Below are 27429 nucleotides of genomic sequence, written 5' to 3' on the forward strand. Positions count from 1 at the left end.
GCTGTTAATGAAATACTCAAACCAGTCTGGCACCAACAATCATGCCACGGTCGAAATCACTGACTTCACATTTTCTCCATTCTGATGGTTGATGTGAACATTAACTGAATCAGAAGGCTTGGATTTTTGGTTCAACCAATTAGAAGGCTTGAATGACATGTCAATAAAATATTAACCCGAATAGTCATCATCTTTTGTCCTTGTCTTTGCTGTCGTTTGATTGTCTATTCTGTAATTAGTAATAACAGGATTTCCCCCAATATGGTATTTTGTGATTTCAAAACTCTCACTCAGATTTAATTAATCCAACATGTTTATTTATTTATTTTCTGCATTTGTGTGACAGCCAAAAAAAGCAAATTTGAGACTTAACTTGTATGAGCAATTTAACGACATCATGTTCATATATATGACTCATTCTTGCGATTAATTTTCCAAAAACATTTTACGTGACAGAGAAATCTTTGTATTTTGTTTAAGTGAAGTAACATGTAAAGTAACAGACCCCTTTTCAGATTAAAAAAAAAAACAGCTTGAGGCTGTCTGGGATTACCTGGAGAGCCATAAGCAATTGGACGCAGAAGAACAATATGATTGGGACAACCGACCAGCTGATCTTCTTATAAAAGTGCAGTTTACATTACATTACATTACATTACATTACATTAATGGCATTTGGCAGACGCTCTTATCCAGAGTGACGAACAGTTGATTAGACTAAGCAGGAGACAATCCTCCTCTGGAGCAATGCAGGGTTAAGGGCCTTGCTCAAGGGCCCAACGGCTGTGCGGATCTTACACTGGGACTAGAACCACCGACCTTGTGGGTCCCAGTGATTTACCTTAACCACTACGCTACAGGCCACCCTTTTTAAAGGTGAAGGGTAGTCACAAAAAATTGATTTAATTTAGTTCACTGCTCTTCATAATAATTTTTTAGAAATATTACAAACTGTTCTTTTCATTATAAAGAGAAGAGAACTTCAATTCTTGACTTAATTCTTTAACCCTTGTGCTGTCAAAAATGACCACCACTATGTTTAACAGCAGACTAAACCCCCTAAATTATCTTTCTTCAACTTAAAATTTGATGACAAAATTTGTGATGAGTGACAGGTTGTTTCTCCATGCAAAATATATTTCAGGTTTAAAATTCAATAAAACTGCTTTATTTTAGGGGTTTAGTGAAGGCAGGTAATTTTTTACCCTTAGGACAAGGGGAGTATACAGAATGTTAAGACTACACAAGGGTTAAACCAGTGAATAACATGCACGTTGTTCATACTGTCAGCAGATGATAAAAAGAATGAGACTTTTACATTTTGGGTAAATCTAATTAATCTTATTGCCATTTGTCAGGCACCATAGACACACCATTTGGGCCACCAAAAATATGCAAATATCTTGGTATCGCAAAGGCATTAACCAACTCAACCATTTCCCCATCGCTCTGTAGCATGAAGGCATAATTGGAAGGTGGATTTGGAAGTTCAGTGAATTGCTTCAAGAGGTGATCTACACAGGCAATGAGACCCTTTTTCTGTGGCTTTTCCTGTTCAATCCAACATTTCATTTTCAGTAGCTTTCCTATTGGGGTGAAACCTGAAAACTTGAGCCTGCATTCAGTTTTTATTCTGTAACTGTTACAGACATTGAGCTGTGTTGTCTGTGGCGACTGATTAACACTCTGATCATCCTTGGCATGCTTACCAATTGAGTATGTGAGAGACAGGCGGTTGCAAATTATGTGTAGCATTGCTACATTCTGACGATTTGACATTAGACACCTGGCTTGTTCAGAACATGGCTGAACCATATCCTGGCAGTTGTGCCCAGAAAAGTGATAACCCTGTATGTCTGAAGCTGTGATAACATCACCACAGGTCACATGCTCTATCAGTTTAGGCTGACCATTGTCCGAGACTACAGTTAAATGGATATTGCTCTGGTATGGCTGAGCTGGTAACTGAGAATTATTTAAACCTGATCTATCTTTGTCCACAAGGAATTTAACTAGCATACTTTCCCCTGTGATGCAGAGTGTGGCCCCTACTAAACTAGGGCTAGGCATGGATGTTATTACTGCAACTGCATAATCCAGGTTGGTGCTCAGAATTGGCTCCAGGAGCTTCTTCTGCTTCAGTTGATACTTCATTGAGATAAGGGCTTCCACGTCAATTTTTTCAACCATGCATTTCTGTCTGAAAAAAAAAAAACAGTTTTAAATATAATTATAGTCAATTTCGCATTAATATTGCATTTTTAACTAATTGCTAGTGTTTTATAGCTCGTGTTTGTAGTGCACATGTCAATTTGCAAAATGTTCTTCATCACAAATGTTATTTAAAGATAAATCATAAGGTCATTGGTTCTGACATTTACATAAGACCGTGTTGTGATGGAGAAAGCAAACATGCACTTCAGTGCAATTTATTTATATAGCTTTACTTACTCGCTAGTCATGGTGATGTGAACTCCCCTCTGGGATCAGTATGTGGGTTCTGTGAACTTCTGTCAATGGCTGAAAGAATAAATTCTGATCATTTTCATTTTAACCTGAGAATGCACAACATATTGAATAACCCTAGAACATATGACATCGGTCCATTTGGACCCACATACATTTCCTATGGAATTTGATGCATAGATGAGGGTCTCTTTGTTACCTCTTTGCAATTAATTCATCTATGCATTTGATATTCAAGGTATTATCTTGTTTAATGAATCACAAATAATATTTAGGGGGCCCAGCAGCGAAGGTGCTAGGCACCAAATAGTTTTTCCAGTTTTTCTTTATTATTATTTCATCACCACTTTTTCAGTTTTGAGCATAACCGTCCAGTCAATTTGGCAGGATCATAGAGGGTCACTCCAAACGGCCAAGAAACAAAGATGAAACCGAGTGGCCAAAATGTGACGCTATAGCAATCCATTGAAATAGCAACAATTTGAACAGACATATCTCCTCTTCCGTTTGAGCTACAGTCATGTTCACATCTTCACAGTCATGTGAAATCTTGTTCACACATATACCCCTCCTCAGGAGGAACAATTTTTGCCTCAAAACTTGGAAAAATCTGCATGAAACATGGTATATGTAATCTCTGGCCAAATATCTAAAAATGTTATGCGGGAATTATTGCATAGTCAAATGGCCAACGGGCCAATACATGTTTGCGGGCATGGCCAATTGTACTAAAGCGGCAATAACTTGTTTATGCTTGGTTCAATCCTAAAGATATTTGGTATTCACATACAAACCTGGATTCTGTGGAAGCCCCCCAAATATGACCATAGGACCACATAGGACCACATATAACAATAAAACATTTCTAAATGCCTCTATCTCTTGAACCATTTGACCAATCATGTTGTACTCCAACTGTGCCAAAGTCCCTAAGAGTCTGTCCAAGGAAGAAAAGATATGTAAAAAAACATGGACGGCATCACCCAATCAGAAATCAGCTGAAATTTCACAGGCTTAGCAATGGCGGACCATCATGAATCTTGGTGAATCAGTCAGGCAAGGCGCTATACAGCCCATATGTGCTGGGCCACCGGTATTGCTGCTTGCAGCTATATTTCTTTTGCATTTTCTCAGGTTTTAAATAAAACATTTTGTATTACTACCCCAAATGTGACAGGATGGGTCAAGGACCCATATTAATTTCCAATGCTATTCGATGTATGGCTGAGTGGCTCTTTGCTGTCTTTTCTGAGATAAATTATTTTCAGAATGCAGTGATACATGAATGTATTGAATATTTTTTTTTGATTACTAAAAGTATTCTTCCCCATTTGTCACTAGATGTGAGTGTACATGATCATGTTTGAGCATCTGTGTGTCTTCAACATCAGGAGGATATCATCGAGCTACTGTATGCTGATGATTGTACCCTGGCAGCCCACACACCTAACAAAACACCCTCTCGGCAGCTGTAACTGCACAAAGGAGAATGGGATTCATTACATGTTATTTGGCTGATGCTTTTATCCAATGCGACTTATAGTTGATTAGACTAAGCAGGAGACAATCCCCCCTGGAGCAAAATAGGGTTAAGGGCCTTGCCCAAAGACCCATAAAGCAACCCCTACATGAATACATTTGAAATAATAATAATAAGTAATCATTTGTGATGATCAAAAACATTAAATAATGAATTCCTATTTTATTTTAAAAATACAGCAAAATCAAACTTGTCCGGGTCCAGTTTCAAACATTAATGCATTCTAGGTTTAAGATTATATCATACTCATCACTACTTCAATCCGTAAGTAGTCGCTATTGCTTTGTCCAAACAAACAAAAACAGGCAGATTATATATTATGTAGCTGCTATATACAGCTGCCGTATGAACAGGCTCACATATAAGGATTGTTGTTATGTGTAAATAATTATATTGCATGTAAAGTACTTACCAGCTTGGAGCGGAGGATAGTGAACAGAAGAAAATCCAGCTCACCAAGCATATTTGTGTTTGCGTAGGTTTCACTTTCCTAGGAAAGACCAGCTTCTACCGGAAAACGAAAGCTGGCAGACAGTTAGAGAGCAGCTCCGTGAATACTCAAAGATAATGCAGTTTACTCTAAGGAAACCACCATGCTTTTAGAGCTTAATCCCTTTCAACTTTCGTACTGACAGAGGACAAATCAATCGCCTTAAAAACATACATAAAACTTACCTTACCTTACCACAAATGTGTCAGACATAATTCGTTTTGGGAAAGTGATCAAACAAAGTTTTCAAACTGCCTCGGTAAATTGGGTATAATGTAAATTATGTTGAAGAAAGTGCAGTTTATTTTCATAAACATCTTAATGTTATTTTGATTCTGTATCGGAACACACCTGAAGCGTTAACTGAAGCTGGATACATACTGCAATGTTTGCCACGATTTTCTGCAGTCGCAGACAAAATGTCCATGATTAGTCTTCAGCTTTTTGCTCGACCATCCTCAAATTCTGCGCGTGGATATCAGATGACGTAGCTACTGTAATCGTAAAATGGAATACCTGCTCTTACTATAAAATTCTTGGATCTTATCACATTACATCGTACAGTGTGACATGTACCAATCGTGAGAGACGGCCGATATCGCATAGTGTACAGCCAGCATGAAGGGAAGGTCATTTTTTGAGTTACTCTTGAAAAATTGTCCTCACGTCATGTTTTCGGAAATACACGTGAAATTGTGCATGAAGTATGTCGTACATATTCAAGACTTGTCGCTTTCGGGAAACTCACCCCTGTAAGGTTGTGTAAGGGTAGTTTTCTTAATTGATTATTAATTGACAATGTGTGTTAACATAAAGACAATCACATGATTACAAATAACCTTTTAGTGATAATCCTTATTACTATTAGACCACTTTCTGAATTAAGTGCTTACTAGGAGTCTTTCTCTGTCTCTCTCAAGCAGACAGCCTTTGACCTTAATGTCTCTGCTTCTCAGCTAGCACATTCTGGTCTTACAGCAAGGTCAACAAGGGGTATTGAGAAGACAAAATACTGATGTCCACCATGGAAAGAGCTTCACAATGAAACAAAATAGGAATAACAATCTTCATTTCGGTGCAGTGGGTAGCACTACCGCCTCACAGCAAGGAGGTCCTGGGTTCGAATCCCCGTCGGCCAGGGCCTCTCTGTGCGGAGTTTGCTTGTTCTCCCCGTATCTGCGTGGGTTTCCTCCGGGTACTCCGGTTTCCTCCCACAGTCCAAAGACATGCAGGTTAGGCTGATTGGAGAGTCTAAATTGCCCGTAGGTATGAGTGTGTGAGTGAATGGTGTGTGTGCCCTGTGATGGACTGGCGACCTGTCCAGGGTGTATTCCTGCCTTTCGCCCAATGTATGCTGGGATAGGCTCCAGCCACCTGCAACCCTGTTCAGGATAAGCGGGTTAGGATAATGAATGAATGAATTAATTAATCTTCATTTCATTCTCAAGTGGTACATCAAACGTGTGTGAGAACTGCCAGATGAAACTGGGTTGGTAGAATCCATGGTACCAACCTCTCCTCCCTGGGAGCACAGCCACACTACACCTTTCTTTAAACCAAAGTAAAACACAACATTCTCATAATATCACGTTTGATGTTTCAACAGCACCATTGTGTTTCTACACTATAGTATGTCAAGTAGGCCTATACACTGGCTAGGAAGATGTGGGCTGTGTCTCTTACTGCTTTCCATGACTTGACGCTGACTGTCTGACTTTTAACTTCTGGCCACTGCTCCATATGCACATGATGCAAAGTAGTAGTAGTTTTTTATTCATTCATTTTTTTTAGCACAGTACAAAAACATATTCAAGAACAAGAGGCAAAAGGACAATAGCTTCACACCTGCGACTGACAGAAATCCTTCAATTTCTGTTTTATTTATTTGGGATTGTCATTAATGTCAACTGTGAATTCACATCATTGCAAATATGAGGAATTGTATTGCATTCATTTTAATATTAATTCTTGTTTTAGCAATAATCTGCTTTGATATCTTCCCACTCTTTGTCTTCTCAAAAATTATTTGACAATTGAACATTACATATGAATCCAGTTGCCTTTAATCAGAATAATATTTATATTAATGGCGCATGCTTAGATCAAGCTGTATGAAAAAGCATGTCAAAATATATATAATGATTAATAATATATTTGATATCAAAAATATGCTTTTCTATAAGCAATAATGTAGTACAGTTTGTTCCATTTACATTTTATGACATATCTTGACCAAAAATACATTGTAGTGTGGACTTATTTTTATGACAAGCTTGTAACGAGGATTAATTATAAGGAATAAAATGTGACTAACTGGAACTCAACCTGTGATATTGTAAAGAACACAAACATCATGATATTAAAAGATAAATATTTCATCATGAATCTAAAATTGAAGAAAAACAACTTAGAAAAAATAACCAGTAATTACCAAGTACCAGCTGATTTGATGTCCTCAAATCCACATCACATTAACATCCCCAAAGCACAACAATGAGATTGCATAGGCCTCACTACCTCATGGTACCATCGTGTCTGATTCAACTTGTAACAATATCTTTGGCTGTATAATGTGAAGAGAATACAAGATACTTTGAGAAATGTAAACTGCTCCCTTTCCCTTAAATTATATTTAAAACTTTTTTATATGCTTAATCAATTTTTCAACAATGTTAAAAGTGCAAAGTTCAGCTGATCTACATACACAGTAAGGCTTGTGATTTGCCTCTCAGATTTCTGGCACTTTGTCTGATGAAGGCTGGAATCATAGAAGCACAACCAAAGACAATCAGTTTTAGTATTGTATAAAATGACAGTAATTTGACCGAAACGTGCATAAAAATAGTACACCGACATGTTTCATCCTTAATTTAATAATCAAGATTTCTTGAACTCTTTGTTAATCAATTGATTCATTAAAAATATGATTTATTTTTGCTTTGAGGACACATGCCTTTAAATCCAACCCTGTATAATACCAGCTCAGTGGCTGCTTAAGGGAATAAACAGTTGTCTCTGTGAACAGAACTTCCTCTATTGGTTCTGTCTGACCTAATTTACCCTCTGCTCCCACTCACAAAACTGATCAGGAGTCTGCAAGCATCTCTCCTGCTGGGTTGTTTTTTTACACCCAATTTTGTCTAACTTGAATATGCTTAGTGTTCATTTACAAAAAACATCTCAAGCTTAGCTGGTTGTCCAAGGTACCCTGCTCCCAGCTGCGACCGTGAAAAGGCTTTGCCTCCTCCGTTGAGATAAAACACCGCTCTTCCGTTCCTCCAATCGCTTCGGTCTAGGTATCCAAGAGAGTTAACCACCGACACACCTGCTGTCCCTCTGCTTCCCTCATCTGGGCCCAGTGCGAGGTCTCCACTTCACCGGAGCTGTTGAGGCCGAGAGAGACCCAGCCCACTCTGTCTCTGCGCTTCACCCCCCGCCTGGTGTACACCGACAGCAGGAGTGTCACCTCCGACAGCTGGAAGAGCGCCACCTGGAAGGCGAACGTCTCCTTGTACGTGGGGTCCGGCTGCCCTCGGCAGGTGGACGTCTTGCACTTGGACATCTCCTGGCCCATTGAGTTCATCATGGTGAGCTTCACGTATGTGTCTGAGAAAGGGAGGAGGAAAAGGGAAAGGTAGGTGACTGTCTACAGTAGAGGTCACCAACCCTGGTCCTGGAGAGCTACTGGGTCTGCTGGCCTTTGTTTTCACCTTAAAATCAGCACCCTGTTGAAACCCAGGTAACCAGGTGAGGTGAGTTAGCTGTGTAATCATCTGCTCTAATTGATTAATTAAGTGCAGAGTAACAGCGAAAACCAGCAGACCCACAGCTCTCCAGGACCAGGGTTAGTGACCTCGCCGTTCTAAAAGAGTGAAAGGCAGTAGCTTCATGGCTGGAACTGTATTCAAAACATCCAGAACAGGGGTTACTAAAATAAAATGGCCAGTTAATTTGGACTGAACATACTTGATTGGCTAATAATAGTACTGAGGGTATGCATGATGTCTTGCTTTTATTTCCTTTCAATCTTAGCTGTATCCAATTAAACTACTGTATATCCTATGTAGAGCATGAATAATGAGTAAGTGGTTTCAACCCCTAAGCCGTTTATCTCATATACTGTGTTACGTATACGCCCACACCCAGCAGAGCCAGCCACAGCACACAATTCTGAAAAGAATTTTGTTAAACTAAAATGAATTTAATGAGCATGTTGCAAGGCCACGTTCTGAAAAACGGACAGTGGAAACTCACCTGGGATTATGTATAGCTGCCCTCCTATGAAGTGTTTCAGGCAACAGAACAGCCCATCAGACAGGGCTGGCGAAAAGCCAAAGGACACACACACCGAAGACAATGGGTGGGAGGAAGGGAGAGATAGCAAGAGACAGAGAAAGAGGTAGATTAAATAAATAGAGAGGGAGAAAAGTGGTGTAAAAGGTATAATAGTTGAAAAAAGTGCTCAGGGTGTTCTGGTTAAGTTTAGATGAAAATTCAGAGACAAAGGTTTAAGTGGCCCGAACAGTGTTAAGAGAATGTGAATCAGAACACAATAGTCCTGTGTCGCCTCCTCTAGTGGTGAATCCAGAGGGAGCTGACAAGACCTTCTGGGACATTGGTGAAACTTTTGCAGCATGTTTACCAATTGTTTTAAGTAGGCTAGTAGGCTTAATCTACAATATGTTCAGCACAGTCTGGCTATTCACAACATCTACCCAATCACAATACTAATCCTCACAAATTAAATTGTCGATCTGCCCACATTCTCTGTGTAGTAGCATCTTTCTTTACAAAAGTTACTTTACTTACTGGGTGGTTTGCCAGGAGCCATGTCCCTAAAATGGCTTCCCTTGATAACCTCCACGGAAAGCCGGCCTGTGGTGGAACTGTAGAGGAGCCCGAGGAGGATCTCGGGCCTGGTCGTCGGTCCCGCTGACCGATAGGACGACACCCCTTCGCTGCAGGACACGCTCCGAAGGGAACCACAGCCCTGCTGACAGGCCCACATGAAGCATATTGAGCATTTCGTTTTTTTGACTCAACTGTGCACAGCTCCGATCATTCATTGACTCAACCTGAAAAACACTGTAACTCTTCACTCACTAGGTCACCTGTTCTGCTGGTGCTGGAGTGAGAGCAGAGGGAGAAACAAAGGATGAAGCGGAGGAGGGGGGACTGAAACACTGTGCCTGCTCAGGCTTAAGCAATATCATGTGTCAGAAAACTGACTGTTTCTTGATGTTGCTGGTTTGTTTTGTTAAATTTTTTATTGTTTCCACTCTCTCTCTCTCTCTCTTTCTCTTTCTCTCTCTCTCAGTCAATGGGCATGATGTTTCTGCACCTTAGAGTATATAATATATAGAGACACGAATAGAAACCAATGGGGTCTCTAGGCCACACAGGGCAGAAGTTATCGCTTACTGCTCATGCTCACTTGTCCTCTTGGTCACATGCCTAGTCACATGCACAATGAAGAAAGTGGCAGGTGAATTAAGTGCGGATTAGCCAATGAAAAATGCTTGGGCAGTTGCCAAATGAGGGAAATAAAATATAGAGATATGTCTATGCCTGTGTGCTAGGGGGGAGAATTTGGACCTGGAAAAAGAAAAATAGAAAATAAAAATATGTTGCATAGATTGAACATCAGCATATGAGCAAATATTTTTCATTTGCAAACATGAATCCAATGGGAAAATAGCCTTGTTGAGCAAAAATATAGGTATCACTAGGGGGCGACTTCATACCAATAGGCGAAACTAATAGCTTGAAAGCCGGCCCCTTGTTCTGCACACGTGCATGCATACGCAAGCGCTGCTTCCCTCTATTTACCTTGAGTGTGCAGCCAGGGTCCAGAGTTACAGGCACAGACATCTTGCCCTGAAGGTTGAGTTTGGTGAGGTAAAACACCTTCTCCCCCATCACCCTCTCTTTCCTCATGCGGCGCACGCTGTACAGGCGGAAACGGACGGCATAGCTGCCGATGGTCTCTGACTCCACGCAGCTGAACTTGAAGGTCTCTGTAAAGACGGGGCAGGGGCCTTTCTGGACCCCCGTCTTGGCCCTTTGCTGTTTTGTTGGCAGCAGGACCAGGTGTACCTGCCAGGACACGTTCCCCGTGCGCCTGAGGGCTGGGATGTCCGTCGCCGCCGTCACTGTTACCGCCAGCCTCTGCTCTCCTGAGTCATAGTCAAAGGCCACGTCCAGGGTGCCATATTTGGCGAGGGGTTCTGGCTCGTAGCCTTTGGAGAGAAGCAGGGCTGATCCATGAGCTGACATATCCTGGGTGGGTGGGAGGGAGAGAGAAAGACAGACAGAGATTTTAGGCCAAAGTGCTCTTCAGAGTAGAGGGTTCTGGGACTGTTCTAAGACCAAGTGTAGGTTCTCATAAGATTAACTTTAATATAATAACTTTGAAATAAAGCCCTTCAGTAGGAAGGACAAACATTTTGGCAGTAAAGCACCCATTAAAACATCGATACAATTAGGCCATTAAATTACCATAATAATAATGGGCCTTAATTAATCTTCAGAGTTTTAATACAATGTTTCACAGATTGGACTTTAAACAAAAACAAATAAATTAAAAGCACACTGTCCCCCATGCCTTCTTAAATTCACAAAATGAGTGCTTGGGACTCATAAAAGACAGCAGAAAGCTTCTCTGCATTTTATCACTAATGAGACAGCAGAGCTAAAGACATCCAACACAGCCCTGGTATGAAGTCCCAACCAGATCCTGAGGGCTCTTATTTTGATCTGAGCTGTCTTTGTTATGCTAAATCTATTGCCAATCATGTGCCAAGTGCTCACCACCACAGAATTCTAATTTACGCCTGTTACCGTCTGGATTCAGTAGCTCTTTTCTTAAGAAGTTCAGCCATTTGGCTCACAAGCTTGACAAAGAAGAGGCAGCAATTTAATCAATGGCCTCAGCCAATTTCTATTTATCCAGCTTGATTAAGAAAGAAATACCAGGCAGCCTGTAGCGTAGTGGTTAAGGTAAAGGACTGGGACACGCAAGGTCGGTGGTTCTAATCCCGGTGTAGCCACAATAAGATCCACACAGCTGTTGGGCCCTTGAGCAAGGCCCTTAACCCTGCATTGCTCCAGGGGAGGATTGTCTCCTGCTTAGTCTAATCAACTGTACGTCGCTCTGGATAAGAGCATCTGCCAAATGCCAATGTAATACCAATAATACCAAATTTAGTCTGGGCTTTGTACCAAGTCTGGGAATTCCTCCCCATTCACATCAGCATGTTCAATTCAATACGATTCAATTAATCATCTGTATAGCGATTTTCACAGAAGACAGTGAAGACGTAAGATGGACAAGCTACAAGAGACAGGTCTGGATGACCCCGAAGCAGCCTCTGACCTCCTGGCCCAGAACGGCGGTGCTGTCGCTCGGCACGTCCTCCTCCTGCTCCTTGTGGTGGGCCTTGGTCTCGTGGTCGTCACTGCCGTCGCTGGTGCGCCTGGCGTGGGAATGGCGTTTGGCGGGAGCGCTCCGGCGATAAGGGTCTCTCTTGCCACGCCGTGCGTCTGGGGGCCCGTGGGGCACGCAGGGTGAACCCTGCTCGTCCTGGTAGGGGGGTGGCCGCTGCTCCTCCAGCGTGGGGCTGCGGTTTATCCTCTGGATGCAGTTTGCTGTGGGCAGAGACAGGGACATCCACAGCAATTTAAAAACACATAGGGGTTGAACCTGGCAAGAGAGAAAGGCATACAGTGCAGTGAAATACAGTGAAAATACAGTGCAGTCCGTAAGTAAACAGTAAACTGTTCTTTTGCGCATTGAATTTGTAATCTTTCTCATTTCTCATTTTTTATACATAGTCCCCCCATTTTAGTGGACCAAAGGTGATTGGACAGTTGACTTCTCAGCTGTTTCTGATTAGTCAGGTATATTGAAATGCATCCTTTCAGTATCTAGTTTTGTTTCTAGGCTTTTGATTGCATTTGTAATCTGTTATTGAGTTGTACAAAAGACCATCATGGAAGTCATTATGTGGCTGAAAAATAAGAAAAAAACTGTCAGATACATAGGCAAAACAATAGGCTCAGTAATTGCAATTGGGCTGGTAGGCCAAGGAAGACTTCGACAGTTGATGACCAAAGATTTCTCGCCATAATGAAGAAAAAAAAACCCTGGCTGACAGATCAGAAGCATTCTTCAGGAGGCAGACGTGTCATTGACTACTCTGCAGAAGACTTCACAAACAGATATACAGAAGCTACAATGCAAGATGCAAACCACTAATTAGTTGAAAAAACAGGATGGGCAGGTTCCAATTTGACAAGTAGTACCTAAATGAGCCTGCAGAGTTCTGGAAAAAAGTATTGAGACCAATATTGATTTGTATCAGAATGATGGCAAAAGCAAAGTGTGGAGGCTAAAAGGGACAACCCAAGAAGCAACCATCTGTGAAACATGGTCGTGGGCTTGTTATAGTTTGGGCAAGTATGGCTACCACAGGTGCTCGCTCGCTTGCCTTCATTGATAATGTAACTGCTGTGTAGGAACTACAACTTCCACAATCCCACAGGACAATTCCGTGACGTCCACCCCGCATGACGTCTAGCTTGGTTCAGCCAATCCCGTAATGGCAGGAGCAATAAACTTTCCCATATAAGAGCAAGACACGTTCTTGGGATCTCTCTTCTTCCCTTCACTCTCTTCTGCTTCATCTCTCTTTCTTCTTTTTCTTCTTCCACCCTTCCTCGATGCATCCCTTTTGGCCATTCACTTCAGCTCATCTGCTCCAAGACTTGGACTTGGACTTGGCTGCACAGCGCACTACCAGGCCTACGGACACACCTAGTTACCTTGCGGTAACTTCGTGGCCTATAGCGAGCGGAAACTGGTGTACGCGGAAAGCTACATCAGTTTACCCCTGCAAAGCTCACCAAAGAACAACAGCAACGAACCTTTCCACCCGGAAAAGGGATCAGCGAACATCCTTCCAGCAACCGAGCGGACCAGACAACAACGCGTGGCTAAGACGGGAACGCCCCAGCTTTGCGCACCTCTCCAGGACACGCATTCACAGCACCATCGCGGCTCCTATAAGAACAGCACGTCTTTTGGATCCAGCAATGCGAATGGACTCAGTAAGACTAAACAAGCATTTGCAGGCATAGCCAGTGTTAGCTTACTCTTAACTGTTACTTTGAATCTGTGTTTCTATATTTGCTTTGTCTTATCATTTGAATGTATTCTGTTAGCCGTGTATGTACGTGAATTGATTCGTCGTCTTTTGCGCATATATAGAGTGAACTATACAAGTAGTCGCTCTTCTCACAGCTAACACTAATACTCATTAACACACCCAGAACTCTAGCTTACCCAAGCTAGCTACTCCCACCTTTCCTTTGTTCAAGGGACTTGCGCGCGCATACACACACGCACACACACACTCTACTAACGTACCATACTAACTAACTTCCCGTTAGTTTATCTGTTCTGTTGTCGAGGACCCGGCCCTAGGCCCTCCTGATGAGAGATTGACAGAAGATGGGTTAAGCAGGAATGCATTGTTAACCCCTCGCACACGCCAATGGGGTAGGAGTAAAAGCTCCCGTAAGAGGAAAAGTATATGGTATAAAATAAATTTACAACCGTATATGGATACTGAGGAGTCTGAAGTCAGAGGACTTAGATTCAGGGTTTTAGAGAGCAAGGCTAAAGGCCTGACTGAGGCCATGCGTAGAATGTGTTCTAGCATGACCATGGAAGGGGCTGAACACGCAGAACGGAAAATTGGGGACCCAGGGAGTTTTGCATTCAAGGAGACGATAGATGTGATAACATACTTGGTTGACACGTGTGGGCTGGCTCCTACAGGGGAGGAGCACGAGGCCTGGTTAAAAAAACAGGATGAGAAAGACAATGAAAATAATTGGGAAATCAAAGAGCAGGTGGAGATTGAAAAATGTAAAAGAGATAAGGAAAATGGCATGGACGTCAATACCGAAAGAAAATTAAGAGGCTTCACGGGCCTCTCTGAGGATAACACAAATCATTTATCGAATAGATTTAAAGGACTGACTATAGAGGAGTTGAATGATGAATTACACTCAGCTATTAGCTGGATGACCTTTGTAGACCCCTTAAGGCGCCACAAAAAGGGGCACCTAAAGAGGGTGTTGGGATGGTGGCAGGCTTTAACGTCTGGCTTACATGAAATCAAAGTTTGGAGGAAGTCAAGGAGAGATTATGAAACTGACACAGACACCAGTGATGAATAGGTTCATTAAAAACAACATAAGGGCTAGTTTTTTTCCACTCATATATTAAGATGGGGGAAATTCCCAAACCAGAGGGGCCCATGAAATAAAATATTGGGGACAGTTCTTTTGAGGTATGAGAAAATGACAATTGGAAAAACAGAAATAATTAATATGGTCATTAAAAAACAGGTTATATAAAAGATAAATGTCTTCCCGCTTGACATAATGGGGGCATTTCTTATCAAAAAAGGTACACTTTTGTATGCAAAAAAGATATATAAGGAATAAGCTTTTAGACCTTAGAGCAGGATCCCAGAATTTGGCTTCAGAAGATATCTACGAGCTGGTGAAGAGAGAGCAACACAAGACAGCTGTAGTCAAGCTGGAGTGGCGTGCTCCCTCTGCGCGCCACTCCAGGATATGGATATGGAGAGAGGAGTGACGTACGCGGTGCGGACTCAGCCCAAGAGTTGTGACAGCAGGACTGATGTCGAAGAGGTGTTCACGCGCATCCCTCATCATACAGAAAAGCTGGTGAAAGAGTTAAAGGGCTTTTACAACATGCTTGGAGCCGTGAACTGCACCTGGAGGCCAACAGACGGGACGCGGGGTTCCTCCACGCTACAGAACACCTTCCTGCTGGACCCACGCAAGAACCTGAAGCCTCCCCCCCTAACCTCAGTGTCAGTGAGGAGAGGCATATGCTGCGGCTGCACTGCAAAACCCCCGACGTGTTGGAAGAAATACCAGTGCACATCCCAGACAACAGGCAGGAGAAGTACGAAGTGCAAAGTCACGTCTTTCGAAAGTCTGGGTCCTGATCCTGCCCCAGATTCCCAAACCAATGCAGCTGTTCAAAGAGCTCATCAACAGCAAGGAGGAGGGATCAAATCCCGCAGAAAACGAGATGGCTATATTTAGGGCATGAGTGGTAATTATAATCTATATTACTTGTAGAAGTAGGAAAAGTAATACATAGAAGTAATACATTATAAGTTTCCTTTTATTTTTATGTCTTTTATTTTTTAGAAAGATACTATATACGATATAAATAAGTAGTAGACTTTAGGGGTGTTCGTACCCATTGTATTAATGGAAGTTCAGTAGCTTTTATCTCCGTGAAGGGGGAGCCATAAGATAAGGTAAAGGCCAAAGAGGAGGATGGATATAGGAAGGGTGTACCTTGATTTTTAAACATCGTGGTGGAAAGGTAATTTAGAAAGAGCTAAGAGGGGTATATGTAACTTGCATGTGATTAGCAAACTGCAAAAGATGATATGTACACTGTAATCTGTATAACTCTATTCTTTTGATTGATTATAATAAAGTATATCTTACTATAATCATATGTGATAAAGAGTCTTTAGAGGAATACATTGAATACAGGACATCGATTACCAGATTTGCATCACACCCTTCACTTCGAGACTGGGCTGGAAGTTCAGTAGAACTTACCAGGGCTCCAGGACGTTCGGAGTACTTGAGTTCGTCCCCGAGACACCTCATTGTGAGGTACTGCTCGTGGGAACGTGAGGTCTGAGCTCGGCAAGGGGTCCGTGGCTCACGACACTGTGTTTTACGTTTGTTTAATAAATACATTTTATTAAACCCCGGTGTCCGTTTTGGAATCACATAGACATGAGAGCCGAGTTAAAGCAGTCTTTCCAACCTTCAGGATATCGGTATGTTCAATCATTAATATTGGTTATTTTAATGAATTAAAATACAAAATTTGTGGTTGGATATTTCTGATAACAGTAATTTTATGAGACTGATTACTTTTTGCAGTTATACTGCTACATAACATTAACTGGCGCCCCGGTTTCGTAGAGAGTAAAATCCCTACGTTATTTGGCGGCTCGTGCGAGGACCCCTACATAATTTGGTGCCCTGTGCGAAGGACCCTACAGCTGATAGCAGCAGAATGATTTCCAAAGTGTACAGAAGCATCTTATCTGTCCAATCAAATGCCTCCAAAGTCATTGGTGCTTCATCCTACAGCAAGGCAATGATCTCAAATATACACCAGTGCTCTCATTCTTCTTAATGATGTCCCAAACGGTTGTTTCGGTCAGCCTAGTGTTGGCCTATGTCTCTGACAGTTTCATATTTCTCAGACTCATAATGGCTTCCTTGCCTTTCACTGGCAACTCTGGTCCTCATGTTTACAAACGACAATAACTTGAAACTCCAAACTGAAAGCTTACCTGCACTAAAGAAGCGATTGGATACACGAGACAAATCAGAAACAGCTAACCAACAGAAACAGCTAGCCAATGTCCAATTACTTTTGGTCCCATAAAATGGGGAAGGGGGAGCTATGTATAAAAATGGATGTAATCCTACACGGATCGCCCAATATGGATGTAAGTACCCTTGAATTAAAGGTCTGCACTTCTTTCATCTCATATTCACAAAGAATAATCCAAAAGGATTCCCAAACTTTTGCACAGGGACCTTATGTCATTAAAAATGTCCTTGTTTGTTAAGGGCATTTTTAATAATTTATAAACAGTAAAAAATGAAAATAAAAAGCAGTCTTGCTTTAGAATTAGCAGAAAGGTCTCGTGCTTAACTGTGTACCATTTAGAGTTCAGGTTCTCTTTTGGTCACATACAGATTCATTATAACAAACATTTAAACCAGGGTTGGCAAGATTTTTTGCACCCCACTGTATGTGTATGTGTGTGTTCAGCCTCACCATCCTCAGTGGATGCTTCACTGCTGTAGCCGCCATACTGTGTAGACTGGGGGCTGTATTTCTGCTGGGTCTCCCAGCCATAGCTCTGCTGGCACTGGGAGTCTGTCCCATGTACTGTTTGTGAGCGACACACAGACTCGGCTGGCTTCTTTGTTTTCTCACTATCACTTTCGGAGGAGGACTCCCACAAGTCCCCATCTGTAAGAAGATAAGAACGTAAGGGATAGAGACACATTAAGGGCCGTATTCAATCAAAACAAGCTGGAGCTTCTCAAAATTAGTTCCTAGTGAAGTTGTGCATCACCACGGAAACAGAATAAAACATCCACTACATAAGCAGAACATTCATCACACCACCACCACCATAGCACCACAAGGATGAAATGGTCATTTGTTTTCACAATATGCATTTGATATTCAAACAAATGCTCAAGAAGTAGACACTGCAACACCAACAGAAGTGAATTACAGAACCATAAATAAACTGAAATTACTGAATACCACTAGAGGGAAGCAGAATTACTCTGTACTCATGGCCAAAGCCAATCAAGGAAAGTGCAAAATGTAGACGCATGCTTCGACCATGACATAGAGAGAAGGTGGATTACAGGCAAGAAGCCCCTGGGGAGAAACTAGAGCAGGAAGAGTCAGAGAGCTCACAGGAGTAGACAAAATAAGAGTCAGTCACCAGGCCGTAGATCTGGAAACAAACAGTTCCTTCACCTTCTCACCTTCACCAGTGTCCTGTCTGCTTTTCTCTTTCCTGGTACCATCGCCACATATCCTAGAGTTTTTTCCGGAGGAATCTTTCTGACTCTTTCTGGATCGAGCCGCCTTCTTTGTGTCCTCTTTCCCTGATTTGGGAGACTTTGACTCCTCCAACACTCCTGTCTTCTTGTTATGTGTCTGCATGGTGTCAAAGGCAATCTCCTTCTCTTCACTCTTCTCCTCTTCCATTCTTTCTTTTATATTTGCCTTTGCCAGTTGTCGGGTCCCCTCCTTTCCTCCTTTCGAATAAGGAGTGGGGGATTCTCTTCCGCTATCTCTCTGACAGGCTCCATTGATTGTCTCTCCATTTGGTATGAGATTGTCCTTTCTGGTGACCCTATCTGTAGAAGAGGTGGTAATTTCCTCTTGGAATTTCTGGCTTCTCCCACCCCCCAAAGGAGATGAGCCACCTTTATTAGAGTAGTCTCTGTGCTTTTGGGCCTTTTCTTTACTGCTGGAGTGTGACCATCCCTCTTCCACCAGCATGTCGCCTCTGGCTTCTGCCTCAGATGTACCGTCTTCTACCTTTTGAGCTTTCTTCCTCCTGTACTTCTCCCCCCGGATTCCCTCAATGGGGCTTTGGTCTGATATAGCGGAGGTCTCGGCAGAGGGCATGGACCTCATATTGTGGTCTTTGGTGCGAGGCTTTGGATCTCTTGAGCGGTCCGACGAGGACCTGCACCCTCCTGTCTGACCAGACGCCTCCTCCTCCCTTCCAGCACTCTCCTCCTCCTCAGTATGTACCTTGTTCATCAGAGTGGTCACCTGCTCCGCCAGCTGGTCACTCACAGTGTAGGTGACGTCACCCACGGCGCTCGTGAGGTCGTCCACCGCAGTGGAGACGGAGTCCAGAATGGAGGAGACAGATGGCAGGCTCTGCTGGAAGCTCCTGAAGAACGCCATGCCGTTGCTGCCCTCCCCTCACACCCCCTGCTGCGTCTCCCCACTTTGTTCAGGGCATTTACTTCATTTTAGCAGAGCGCTCCTGATTAATGGCTAAGGCCTCTGTGGGACATACTGTATAAATATCACTACACCAGTTATTATGAACCCTCTTAAGGTACTTAAGATATAAAATAGTGAGATGTGATATTGACTGTAAAGTTCAATACTTCCTGAATTTATATATTTTTCAGAAGATGCATTTCTAACAGAGCCTTGTAGCTGAAATGCCTTTCAAGTGCAAGGGAGGCAAGTCACGGTTTAAAAATTAATGCATGCATATCACTTCTTTCTAAAATTGAATATTGCTGTATTTTTCCACACCTAGATAACTCTAAGCATTTATTCTACCCAAAATAAGAATCAATACAATCATTCTCCAGCTCACAAAAAGACTAGATTATTAACAAAAGGCAGAGATACATGTTTATAAAATAATTACTTAGTCTGAACACACTTGCTATCTCTCTATCACTTGCTCTCTTTCTCACTCACTCACACATACACACATAAATACAGGTTCACCTTGCATAGCCTTATTGTTCCTGTACTCATCTAAACAGGACAGGTCACCAGCACTCTCGACAGACAGCTTGCTGCTGACGTATAAAAACAGGAGAATCGTCAAGATGGTGAAGATGCCTATGGTCGACAGGAACACTAGCACTTCTGGAGACACTGAGACAGAGAGAAGGAGAAAGAACAAGTTATATTGTGTGACATATGTATTCACATAGCTGAACTTTTCCATTGTTTAGTGCCTTGCAAAAGGGAAAAATACCTCTGGGATTCAAACCTTTGCATTCAGCGTCAGTGAATGTCACTCCCCCAACATTCACTGTGAGCAGCTAACAGACAACACAAAATAATGTTGGACAAACAAGGCCCAACCAAGCACGACATTTTCTCTCCAAAATGCTATTTTGAATGTCTCGAATATGAGTTACCAATAATCAACCTAATTTTTCAAAAGATGCCATGGGAATTCAAAGGTCCAACCATTTTTCACAATATCGCCTATACAGCAATGATTAGCCAATTCATACTCAAGCCCTGGGAAGATTGTCAAAGATCAAAGGTCATGGCGTGGCAGATTGGTTTACAACTTGGAATTTGAACCTAGGGTACTCTCCGCAACACTGCATTTCTGCCAGACCTTTGCTTCACTCAAGAGCTCAAGTCTGCCTGATGGTGTTCCTTAAATGTTCAGGAAGTAGGATCTGTATGTTACTTTGGCAACATGTACCATCTCACTGCCATTACAACACTTTCTTAGAGACCCCCTGGCCATACCACTGCACCGACACCCCTCCCCAGTTTGATGCAGAGAGAAAAAGTTGTGCTTGAGACTGACACAACGGTCACCATGGAGATGCGGCAACTGAACCAAGGCACTCCTGAACCACGGGCACAATATTCAACAAATGACACAATAAAAGCTCACTGTGACCCAGATCTCTCACCAGGGACTAATTGACCTCGCTTGATCCCTGGAAGGTGACATCACTGTCCACACAGAGCTCTGTAGAAGCAGAGAAGAGACTGCTTTCACCTCTTTGTGGAGTCCTCGGAATGCCTCTTCAACTGCGATGCCATTTTTTTGTCTCATTTGAGTGAAGACTACTGTGTTTGAACATTTCCAATACAAAAGGAAGGAAGCACACAGAAATCTCTCCTCCACTATGTCAAAGTACAACTGCACGTCAGACCAACTTGCAGCAATTACTCAACTTTCGCAATTTTACATAGTACCAAATTTTACATAGCTAGATGTAATGTATACTGAAGCAAGTCAGGCGAGGTACCTTGCTCAAGGGTTCAATGGCAGTGTCCAACCTAGAAAGCAAACCTGTAATCCATAAGTCCAGTTCCCTAACCAATTCCTTCATTACAGATTTCAATTGAAATGATAGTGTGATTATTTAAATTTAAAATAATTATTATTTGGTCTCGTCCCAGATAAACCGACAATGGTCCAAGTAGGATTCACACCGACAACTTCAGGCTCACTGCTCTTAAATTCACACATTACATTATACCTTTTGGGGAAGCTCAGTTACGAAATTACAAGAACAAGAACAGCTCAAGAGACATTCTGACCCTTCCTGTGACATTGAGCTAAATTTTACTGCACAAAATTCAGTAGTTACCACGGAGATCTTGACACCTGGGAAGCCACGGCTCACATAAGAGCATCCACACTGGTGACTATAAAGCATTCACAGTAAGATGCAAAGCCTCTTTGTAAAAAAGAAAAAGAAGAGAAGGCAGAAACAACAAAATAATGTGCCCTCTTACATTTCCCTTTGAAAGAGCCAGCTGGTCTGCTTGCCCGCAGACTGTATCCTGGAAAAGCACACTTCACAACACGCTGACAATCCCCTCCCTGTTGCTTCACCCTCTCATCTACGTCCATCTGGTGAACAGGTGCTGTTGGTGGATAAAGACTTTTTCTGGTAGGGAATTCATCAATATATTCATCAAACAACACTGAGCTTCTGTATTGACACCAAACCAGGACACGCAGCTGAGTTTTCCTCTTTTATATTTTCCTCGGGGACCCAAGGTCAGTTCACTTCTGTGCAGGAAATGGCATCAGCAAGGTTCTGGTGACATCCCATATGTCAGCTGCATGCATATGTCACCAGCAGATTAATTATTCAGAGGACTGCTGCAATGTGATCCCACCTCATAGACAAGGGTGGGCCTCGACCTGGTCAGCCAACCATAGGGAACTGGTCCCCGAACCACTCCTCAGCAATTGACTCAAAGGATGGCCCGTCTCATGGTTATGGTTACAGCAGACTCATTCACTTCACTGATGCTTTTGTGTAACATGAACTCAGCAGCTAAAGAATGGAGCCACTTCCTGAAACAACAATGACTTTTTCAAGACTGGGCCAATCAGGAGAGGCCATGGATAGGGAGGGGTAGGGGAAAATGAAAAGTAAATGGGTCTGTCAGCAAGGACTGTAGAAACACTGCTTAGTAGAAAAAATAGTTCTATCACTGGGTCTAGAAACAAGACAGCAGAGAAAACTCAGAGAAGGGTTCTGGGTCCAAGGTCAAGTCACACGTAAGAAATAATTGAATTAAAATGACATCTTAATTTCTAAGGCAAACATAAGCAGCTTTGTTTTGTCATTTCTTGATGTTCATAGGCGAGTAAAAATCTGTGATCAGATACCCTCTCAATACCACTATAGAGATTTTGCAGGTAAAACTACGGTCTTGTGCTTATGTTGAACAGTGGAAGCTGTCTTTTATTATTCTTAATTTTCTACGCAGAAAAAACATATCTGTGGATATATATCCAAAAACTCCATCACTGTCTTTAGAGGCATACTATGCAGGATTTTCACATTGAAAATATTAGAAAACAAACATGGTGTCATTATTATGATACAATGGAAACCTGTGTCTGCCTGAACTTCTGCCTTGCTTATCTACCTGGACTTGTCAATCCAAAAACAGTTTGGGACATTTCTGGGCATGGCCCTTTTCTCTTTCTGTACTGTATCTGAAAAGCATGGAATCAAAAGACAACGGAGAGTGCACAAGGAGACGTGTATGGATTGGCTACTACAGTGGTGCGTTAGTTGGGTTTGCAACAGATAACCTTCGTGGCTAATTGACTATTGTCAGGATATTCTACTGGCATATTCCTCCCCTCAGCAGGAAGCAGCTTTCCAGAAGCCATGAGATGTCTGATAAATATGAATGCATGTTTTTGTGAGTATGCGTGCTTATGTTACAGAATTGTGCAATGCTTCCAGGCAGACTAGAGCAGACTTAAATCCACAGGTGCTCTGTTAGAAGTGGCTGGCATAGGTCCATTCCATTACCATTTATGAGTTCATAATTTCATATGCTGATTCATGCATCATACAATAACTGTAATTAAATATCCAATCAGATAATTAGGAGTGCAATTCCTTGGGCAATTCCTGAACATTTACATTGCCCAAAACGTCCAGAGACCTTGGTCCCAGCTGGTGTGGAAACTGAAATGTACTGATGTTGTCAATATGCTCCAGCAGTCAACCTGACAACATTGTTTACACACTTATTTTCAGATGATCCTGTCCACACAAACAAAACCTAGTCACTGAATTAATAATATCCTTGTTTCTTTCGTTTAAATGACGTGAGCTCAAAACCTGATACGTTGTGTTTCCGACATAATGGCCCAAATAGTAATACTGTTTCATTTTATGAGAATTAAAAACTAATTAGATGAAGTGAAAATACATTCCACAATCTATTCACTGAAAGACACAGGCCGTATCAAAGAGAGGGTAAGGGATATTTGATTACAGACACAGATAGATATTTCACGTAATTTCAATATCGATATTCAACAGGATCAATAACTGGAAAGAGAATAACCGGGATTCTAAAAGGAATGGGGTTTCTGTAGCAGAGTGCGATACTGTGCAGAAATCCAGGTCAACTGAAAACTAGGGCAGCAAGAACCAACATGTGCAAAACAGTGGTCACCACTGGCAACCACAGAATCATCAGCAAAACACCTAAACAAAGTGGTGAACCACCCATCAAAAAGTTGCAACAAATCTGTCAAACGTGCAGGTGTATGTAGGAGATGAAAGTGTACACAGGATGCATTTCCCCTGTTATCTGTTTAACAGATAACAGATATTGGTTAATCAATATTGGCTAATCAATAACAATCTGATCAAGCATCTGAAGGAAAGAGACTTATCTGCATGTTTTTGCAGGCATGGCAGCCATGTGTCTGTATGTATGTGTGTGTATGCATGTGTGCGTGTGTGTGCGTGCGTGTGTGTGCGTAGTTTCTGGCAGTAACTCTCACTAAGGGAATTAATGACATGAGCAATTTTGCAAATATAGAATCGGTGACCCACAAAGAATTTTTAAAGCATCCAAGCAAGCTGCAGTGAAGCACACAAATAGGATTTGTTCATTAATGGGTATCTGCGCAAATGTGTGAAAGGAGGAACGACAGACAGACAGTCAGACAGACCTCACATTTTACCTTTTCTGGCACAGATAAGTTCATGTACTCCACAGCTGCGTTCTCTACCTAGAGAGAAGGTAGAGAAAACAAAGGTATTTGAACTCACACAAATCTGGAAAACAGTCATAATCTATTAGAAGTCTCCTGAATATTTATAATTTCATACAATTAGGGACAAGCAGGCATTTTCCTTGGGGACATTTCCATAGTGACTGCTTTTCCCTGGAGTTTGTTTTCCATTCCTAGTGTCATAAAGTACAGTATGTGGCTGCATATGAGCCAACAGGTGCCTGTGTCAGTGACTCTGTTCATGCCATTGTCGGGTCCCATTGTTGCTACTGTGCTCATCTGTACTCTTAGGCCCAGTGCAAAGGCTCAGCATGTAACACCGTGTTGATTACTGGGCTCCTCTGGGTAATGGATGAGAGACCGAAACCTGCACTATATCACATTTTATCAACTTCCAGGAGATCCACATTGCTACCATGGCAGAAGATTCATTAAAAACAAAGCCCTTTTCTACATGACACAATTTGTTGGTTGTCAACATAAAATGAATTGTTCACATATAGTGCCCTCCATAATGTTTGGGACAAAGACCCATCATTTATTTATTCACCTCTGTAGTCCACAATTTGGGCTTAATAATAGAAAATCAAATGTGCACATTGTCAGATTTAAATAAAGGGCATTTTTATACATTTTGGTTTCACCATGTAGAAATTACAGCAGTGCTTATGTATAGTCCCCCATTTTTTTTTACCATACGGCCTGTAGCATAGTGGTTAAGGTACATGACTGGGACCCGCAAGGTCAGTGGTTTTATCCCCCACAATAAGATCCACACAGCCGTCGGGCCCTTGAGCTTAACCCTGCATTGCTCCAGGGGGGAATATCTCCTGCTTAGTCTAATCAACTGTACGTCACTCTAGATAAGAGCGTCTGCCAAATGCCATTAATGTAATGTAATGCAATTCATGGACATCATCAGTCGTCTGGTGATACTCTGCCAGGCTTGTACTGCAGCCATCTTTAGCTCATGCTTGTTTTGGGGGCTAGTCCCCTTAAGTTTTCTCTCCAGCATATGATAGGCATGCTCAACTGGATTCAGATCGGGTGATTGACTAGGCCACTCAAGAATTGATCATTTTATAGCTTTGAAAAACTCCTTTTTTGTTGCTTTAGCAGTCTTGCTGTAGAATGAATTGCCGACCAATGTGTTGCGAATTTGAGCTGATAGGATGTGTCTATGCACTACAGAATTTATTTTGCTACTGCCATCAGAAGTTATAATGACTTATAATTAGTAAGCTCACTGGTCTCTCTTCTTAATTATGTTCCAAGCAGTTGATATTGTTATGCCTATGTTTTGGCCAATGTCTCTAATCATTTTATTATTGTTTGCCAGTCTCATAATGGATATGATATGTATAAACACTACTGTAATTTATACATGGTGAAACCAAAATGTATGAAAATACCCTTTCATAAAATCCAAATATAAAATTGTGGCCAATCAGAAGCAAATGAAGCCATAATGGGTCTTTGTCCCAAACATTATGGAGGGCACCATATATCACAATACAATACTTCAGCCTAAGGAGAAATAAGAATTCCCTTTGTTCATATCAACTTACATATCCACAAGTGTTTACAAAGTAAAACCCAGGAACATAGCTATGGAAAACCATAAGATGTACAATTACATTGAAGAAATTGCATAAGTGTGCTGCTAATAGGTAAGACATTTACATATTTTACAATATTAAAACATTGTCTATCAGGATGTGTGAAAAAGGAAGAGGAAATGAGAGACATAAACAACCAGGCAGATTTAAAAAACAACTCATTTGAATACATTTTCATAACTGATAGCACTCTGTCTAAACTTAACTATTTTAGTCCTGTTTAGGGTAGACATACAATAGATAAAATAGAAGTACAAGTGCTTCAAATGATAAAAATGATAAAATGATTGTGATGTGCAGAGACTTTTGCACTGAAATCTGTGAGTGTGTAATTGATTAGTGTTGCCTGTCTTTACACCTGTGGCATATATTATATGTATATCACATCCATTACTGTTCACAGAAGACTCCCCACACCATAGTTATGTGCAAGTGTTTGTCACGTGCGTAGAAATGCAACAGAATGGTACCCAAGAATATGCATTGACAAAAAATAAACAATTTCTATACAGTTCCTGAGACGTATATTTATTTGATTGTTTGTTTGTTTCAGTGATGGTACAGTCCATGTGGTATCGTTTGGGACGAATGATCGTGTGGGGTCCATGTAAACTTCAGAAAGCTGAAAAAAGATTCACTGCTTACGTAAACTCAATACACATTACATGAAATTATAAAAGCAAACCAAATCTATTCTCTACGGCATCGTTGGTGTTATTGTTTAATCATACAACAGTGTTACCATTCCCCCTATATAGCCTACCTATCTCGTTTTTACCAAGACAATTGTGAAATGTTACGGTCTTGTAACACGGATTAATAAAACGTCGTGCAGATTTATTTTTCCCTGTATTGTGTGGGATTATTTCCTAATTTAGCGTTCTGGAACATCTACACCTACAAGTAAAAGCATTGTTTCATATGCAAGTGCCAAGCTGAAATATCGGACGAATCACACTGGACACAACCGGGCACTGCAGAGTAAACGTGTCACAATGGTCCACCCTCAGCTTTCTCTGCTGTTATTTCATACCGTTTTAATTCGTCTTGTGAGATCGGATATCATTTCAGCACCACAAGTCCTGTTCTTAAACTACGAAGTAAACGTGTTGACAGTTTTCAAACAGTGTGGTTCCAAGACTAACCCATCCGCAGTCTATTCCCGTCAACAGCGTTAGCACACAGCGAAACTTTAACACCCTCCAATCAATCCTTTAAATGTGAATGAGTTCACTGCAATGCTTGTCAAGAGTCCACTGGCGCATTCTAAGCTGCAGAATATTTTCTTTTTAAATGATGAAGTTATTCATTTTAAGAAGACGCCGTAACTGGCCTACTTACCATCAATCGCCATGATGTTCTGCTTTGGAATCAACCAATGCGAGCGCGTAATGCAGGGGGATACAAGCCGTGTCGATACTTAGTGGAATACAGTAGGCTTGGGGTCTTACAGCTGGACGATGACAAGGATGATGTTCGCGTGGGTTTCTTCCAGGTACTGCGGTTTCCTCCCTCAGCAAACAACATGCAGATTAGATATACACCTGCCATTGACCTCAGAACTGGAGTTGGTCTCTCTCTCTTTTTTTTTTACTTTTTAAATTATGT

At 41.7% G+C, this 27429-nt stretch overlaps 1 protein-coding gene and 1 long non-coding RNA gene across 7 annotated transcripts; both read right to left on the minus strand.

The window, feature by feature from the left end:
- Window positions 1-295: 295 nt before the first annotated feature.
- On the minus strand, window positions 296-4908 carry LOC133129608 (uncharacterized). The gene is made up of 4 exons (XR_009708829.1): window positions 4848-4908; window positions 4419-4513; window positions 2452-2520; window positions 296-2200 (listed from the first exon to the last, which is right to left on the minus strand). It is a non-coding gene; the product is annotated as an uncharacterized LOC133129608 (long non-coding RNA).
- Window positions 4909-6334: 1426 nt separating this feature from the next.
- Window positions 6335-27183, minus strand: LOC133128606 (synaptotagmin-14-like). 6 transcript variants are annotated; one of them, XM_061242259.1, is made up of 11 exons: window positions 27163-27183; window positions 24152-24199; window positions 20598-20656; window positions 19660-19812; window positions 18156-19197; window positions 17425-17622; window positions 11872-12143; window positions 10326-10775; window positions 9306-9486; window positions 8751-8816; window positions 6335-8102 (listed from the first exon to the last, which is right to left on the minus strand). In XM_061242259.1, the coding sequence occupies exons 5-11, from the start codon at window positions 19093-19095 to the stop codon at window positions 7789-7791; spliced, it is 2421 nt and encodes an 806-aa protein (XP_061098243.1). In that variant the 5' UTR covers window positions 19096-19197; window positions 19660-19812; window positions 20598-20656; window positions 24152-24199; window positions 27163-27183; the 3' UTR covers window positions 6335-7788. The 6 variants fall into 6 exon arrangements, with proteins under 6 accessions (XP_061098243.1, XP_061098240.1, XP_061098241.1 ...); XM_061242256.1 differs by having other exon boundaries at window positions 9306-9489; XM_061242257.1 differs by having other exon boundaries at window positions 9306-9489; window positions 18156-19209.
- Window positions 27184-27429: the final 246 nt, after the last annotated feature.

This window comes from Conger conger, chromosome 5 (assembly GCF_963514075.1).
Source record: "Conger conger chromosome 5, fConCon1.1, whole genome shotgun sequence".
Taxonomy (NCBI): Eukaryota; Metazoa; Chordata; class Actinopteri; order Anguilliformes; family Congridae; genus Conger; species Conger conger.